At 39.8% G+C, this 5566-nt stretch overlaps 1 protein-coding gene across 1 annotated transcript; it reads right to left on the reverse strand.

Annotated features, from left to right (window-relative positions):
* Positions 1-211: 211 nt before the first annotated feature.
* ptger1b (prostaglandin E receptor 1b (subtype EP1)) lies at positions 212-5044 on the reverse strand. Its single transcript, XM_061750269.1, has 3 exons — positions 4834-5044; positions 2839-3765; positions 212-1015 (listed from the first exon to the last, which is right to left on the reverse strand). Exons 2-3 carry the CDS (start codon positions 3715-3717, stop codon positions 743-745), a joined length of 1152 nt encoding a protein of 383 aa, XP_061606253.1. The 5' UTR covers positions 3718-3765; positions 4834-5044; the 3' UTR covers positions 212-742.
* Positions 5045-5566: the final 522 nt, after the last annotated feature.

Consider the following 5566-nt stretch of genomic DNA (forward strand, 5'->3'; position numbering starts at 1 on the left):
TTTTACCCTTCGCCCACCCCAAATAACTAACAAAATACAAAGCATTCAAGCTTTTGCAGCATAAATCCTCAAATAAAATACATACAATTGAAAAGTGTTTTGACTTGGTCACATGATAATGTTCCACTTTCTATGACATCCTCTACTCTTAGGAAAATCAACAAAAATTCTTGTGGGTCTAATAAATACTCACACATTTTGTTTTGAGACAAGTTTATTTTAAGATATCCACAATAGAAGCATAATCCCATTCATGCAACTGCAGTACACAAAAAAATTTACATTTTTCCACACACTTTAACATCTTCAAAATGTGGTAAATTCAAAGTGTTTTGATTTAATCCTTGAGCATTTAATTTAATATGTTTAGGGTTTGCAATTCACATTATTTTGTTTCTTTGCTTTCTGACTTTGTGGACGAGTCTTCATTTTAGACAAAACTTGACACAAAGGTCTACTTCACCAAATAATCTTGAATTAGGTTTTGTTCTCATAGAGGACAAGCTTCAATGCAAACGTATAGATTTTGCATTGCAATAAAAACTGACCAGTTCATTACAGATTGGGGCCTTTCCCCACTGTAGTGGCCTCCAAAACAAACAATCCAAGCAGGCAACATTAGTCATTCATTGATATTTCAAGTGGGTTTTTTTTTCCTTCTATGTTAAGTCCCTCGGAGTATAAAGTTTGCACCAAGATTAACAGGTCCAGGCTTGGTGCCAGATGCCATGATGATGGTCTCTTAAATATTAGCATTGTTTTTCTCTGAGTTCTGAAAAGAGCTGACATCCCAACGGAAAGATCGAAGCATGCTTCCTCTCAAACTGGCTTGTCTTTTAGTGATGCTGTATATCTTTTTGAGGATGGCACGGCGCAGCAAGATGTAGACCCACGGGTCCAGGATCTGGTTACAAGTAGCCATCCTGACACCAGTTACCATTAAAGCCCTGTAGGTGTCCCTGTCAGGGCCTAGGGAGCCATTGTAGGACCGGGTGGCTGACATCAGTCCAAAGACCTATAGACAATTAATGACAAAACTTTAGGCTTATCTGACTTGTGCCAGCTAATACTAATATACTGTATCTAAAATATAACAATCAATCAATCAATCCATTAATCATGCATTGCAGGTGTCACCTGCATATATAAGTGAAAAGAAAATTAAGTACTAATGCAAAATCTTGAGGTTTAACAAAGCCTTTTTTTAAAAAAATCTTTGTGACTGTGTTCCCAGTGGTTTACAACTACATTGGATGACACTGAGAGCTGTTATTGTGGTTTGATCATATTTAGCTAGAGGGGTAAAATAATGGAAAAATCCTCCCATTGTGATCTGGTAAAGCTCTACTCTAGTGCAATAAGCACAATAATACTTGTTAGAGACACATCTCGGTATGACACAGTGCCATGGTACGCCACTGCAAATAACTACAATAATAAATACAATTGTTCAATAAATATCTCTTTGACAGTGTCAATCAAAATGTAACATTATTACCAATTTGTAAAAGTAAATAATGCTTGGTGTGATGCACCTAATTAGATTGTAATAATAATAAAGTTTCAGGTGTGTGAATATTCAGTAATTTTATAGAGATTGTATACGTACAATTACATACATAAATGCTTACTGAAAACCACACTGCCACTCATGAAAAACAATGCCAATCCAGATCATCACTTCACACTTGTCTGTACCAGAATATGAACTACTCACAAGAGATATTGGAGATATGGCTTTCGGGTGAAATTTTAGAATGAACATATAATGCACTTGAACCTTTACAGGTTAACTTAATTTGATCTTCTTCTGTTCAATGTTTCAGTACATTTTGCACAACTTGGTGTTCTCTTAACAAAGAGCTGACTGGCACAAGGTGTTTGATCAATGAATTGTCCAACTCATGTTCAAGAACATCTGCTTCTATGCCTTTTGTGACTCGTCCAAGTCTCTCTGTTGCAACCTGTTAATGACACTCTGTGACACTCAAGCTCCCCCGAAGAGAACATTCAGTTTGAAACCTTGCAATGCCAAGGTCTGTTGCTCAATTGTTCGGTGTTGTCTTGGTCTCATGATGTCAAAATATGAACAGCCTAATGACGAGGACTGTTAAAATACCAATTGTAATTCAACCAGGAAATGTATTGTTCAGTTCATGGATCAAATGCCTATTTTGTCGTTCAGCCCTTGCATTTTTTAAGTTGTACATATATTTACATTTTTTGCCATTGGTAAATCTCCGTTCTTTAATTGGTTGAAGTAAGTATTTAGTTATAAATATGATACATATGTTAGCCTTCATGTCATCGTCAGTTATACTGCGGACACTATAGTATTGTAGATGATAAATGAGTTATCAGAAGGACCATAACATAAAATATTAAATTAAGCCTCCAGTGTTTGGGGAACAAAAACAAATCCAGACATTGACACTATGAAAAGTTTTGATGAATCAAGGCTACTATTGACCCCAGTGATTCCCAACCACTGTGTCACAGGAAATTAGTGGTGTGACATGGGGGGGGGGGGGAGTATTTACTACAAATAACAAATAATGTATCTTAGTTCATCTATTGATACCAGCGTTATTTAGTGAGAGGCAGAACTATTTAATGATCTTCCACAATACGGAAGAAGGCACAAATAACCTGAGTATCCACCTGTTGGCATTCATGCAACAGAAAAGCTTTGTGTTCAATGAAATAGTTCACAGTGAGTACATTTCCCATTCACAGTAAGTACATTTGTAAGTAAATTGACGTGAGATCATCATTGTTTCTCTTCTGTAATATTTTTGTTGGCTGGTGTGCTTGTGTGATTTTGTGGCTGCAACTCACCAGCAGAGGGCTCCAGCAGATGCACGAGGCGACCATGATGCCAACCAGCTGGACCACCATTTCAGTGTCGTGGGACCTGGCCGAGCTGCAATGAGAGGTGGACTTCTTCTTCAGCCTTGCTCTCACTAGGGTGATCCCACTGATGGTGTTACACACAAAGGCCACGGCCAGTGAGCTCAATGCCAGTCCAGAGAACAGAGTTACAAAGGCCAGATCTGTGGCTCGAGTACCCTCCATCACTCTGATAAAGCACCACGTGCCCGGGTACTGATACGTGTAGGCTCCTAAGCTGAAAAACGGCAGCAGGGCGACACATAATGCCAACAGCCAGATGAGAGCTAGTGCTATCTTTGTCCGTGCTGTGGTGACCAAACGAGCATGCAGCAAAGGCCTGGAGACACCCAAGCATCGCTCAGCGGCCATAGCACAGCCGAGGAAGAGGGGGCACAAACCGAAGAACACCATGCAACAACCCAAAAACAAACAGGGGACATCTGGATGACTTTTGAGATTGCTTCGAAAGTTCGAGGGAAGGTCAGCCAAGTTTGCAATCCCTGCTGAGTATCTTCTCAGCACCAGTGCTCCATTAATGACATGTCCAGCCAGATCAGTCGCCACCAGAGAGCTGGCAAAGAGAAGAAAGGTGGCCTTGGACCTCCGCCGAAAGCGGTTGTAGGCTTTGGCAAGCATGATAAGCGCCACTACGTTGAACACTATCCCAAGAGTCATAGTGATGCCGGCAGATGTGGGATTAGTTTTTGGACGGGTGCCATTACAGAATACAGGTTCCACTTCTGGCCTCTGCACCATTACGCTGTCGTTAAAGTGGGGCAAAGAGGCCCAAATGCCTGAGGAGTTGTAGCGTTGGATTGCCAGCATTGCTGCTGAACTTCAGGTCTTGTGTTGTTCTCTTTGGCTAAGAGGGTCCTGAGAGGAAAAAGACAGGTTTAGCATGCTGAAAAGATTCATAGAATAGCACTCAGTAGAGCGCAGCCCTTCAGCAAGGTTAAACTGCTAGCAAAAGTGAAAACGCTTAGAATGTTACTACGTGTGCTTTTTGCCCGACAGCATTGTGGGAAGTGGCAGTTTCTGCAATCTGCAGCGCGTGCTCACAAGAACAAGGAAATTGATGACATTAACAACATAAAACACAACATAAATTGCTTTACTTTCTGAATTAGGCAAATGGCTTTTTTGGAGGTGGGGGCAGTTCATTGTTAAAAATATTCTCTGTATACTTTCATCCAGATTAGCACCACACAGTTTTGTTTTAGTCCTATAACTACTGACATATGGTGATATAAACAATACCTATCATCGCAACAGTTTTGAGAGAGGTAATAAATGTAAATATTTACAGTACATACCAAGCTCAATTTTGTCTTCCGTTATACCAACGATGTAGTCGTCTCAACATGACCGTTTTGTTGACATTTTAACTTTTTTTAAAAATGCAATTGGGGAGGAGGTTTAGCTTTCAAAGACTGACTTTAATAGACCATTTTGCTAATTATGGCAGATCACAACAAGGCAGGAATGTGTGATGGCATTGAGATTTGCCAGTAAATGAGAATAATGTGTAATTAAATGCTTTGTAAGAGCCTAACGCTGAGTCATGCCCATTACAACACACACAGGTTCTCCTTGAAGGAACTAGAGACTCAGTTATCATAATCTTTTACTGAGGTAGGTATATGTACTTCATTGCTCTCCCCTTTGCCAGTAGTTTTCAGGAAAAGCCATCTCATTTGTAACCATCTCCTTTTTTTTTTGCCACAGATTTTCATGCAAACTGTCTAGGGCATTGAATGACGTATGGAAATTCAGCAAGAAGCGTAAACAGCATGTTTATCGCACTGTTTTTTTATTGTAACATTATTAAACATTGTTTTCTTTTTTCGGAATTGTCTGACGCTTGTAGCCTATGTTGTGATACATTACATGTTTAACAGTTGACGGAAAATACTGAAAATATTACAATAAAAGTTGTCCTACCTTTAAGTTTGGAAATCCATAAAATTCAAGATTACTTTCACTTTGCCGGTGATTCATTGTTGTTTTCCAAGATGTAACTATCCAGGTTTCAGTCCCTTCCAAATATCTTCTTTGGTAATTCATCACATTCACTGATTCCTGTTGGAGCAGGCAGCCTCTCAGTGACATTGCACAAGCATGTCCTCTGTTATTTAGCTCTGGCTGGCTGCTTTTATATGTGGGAGCTGCAGCAAGCCAACATCACCTCTGGGTGTCTCACTTGGAGGGTGAACAACTGACGTCCTTGAAGAAGAGACATACCCCTTGGAGGACATGTTGTCTTGACGCCACTAAATCACAGATACGTAATCAAATCAATACTTCAATTGCTACAGCAGATTCCAGTTTAGTCTGTGATATTCAGGCTACAATAATAGCTAAGCGCCCCTAAAATGTTCTTAAGCCCCCTAAATGATTTGGTTGTTTAAAATGTGTTTTTTTGTATTTAAATTTTTTTTTTTTTACTGTTTTTTTTTGAATAAGCGTGGATAAATCACCATAAGCCTTCAGGGGATTTGGTTTCCCCCGCACCCCCCCCCCCCCCAAAAAAAAAGAACAAAAAAGGAAAAAAGGAAAAACATCAGCGGATAGATGAATACACGGATGACAAACCACAAATATGCAGGGTCCACTCTAACTGACAAGCTCACTACAGTAGTATTAGCCTGGGACTTTCTGCTGTTAGCTGGGGACT

Source organism: Phyllopteryx taeniolatus, chromosome 16 (assembly GCF_024500385.1).
Source record: "Phyllopteryx taeniolatus isolate TA_2022b chromosome 16, UOR_Ptae_1.2, whole genome shotgun sequence".
NCBI classification, from domain to species: Eukaryota; Metazoa; Chordata; class Actinopteri; order Syngnathiformes; family Syngnathidae; genus Phyllopteryx; species Phyllopteryx taeniolatus.

Excerpts from the sequence above, each read along its gene's own strand:
- ptger1b (XM_061750269.1), bottom strand. The coding sequence starts at position 3,717 with ATGCTGGCAATCCAACGCTACAACTCCTCAGGCATTTGGGCCTCTTTG. Across the intron at positions 1,016-2,838 it reads TCTGCTGGAGCCCTCTGCTG|GTCTTTGGACTGATGTCAGC; the intron begins GTGAGTTGCAGC and ends AATTGTCTATAG.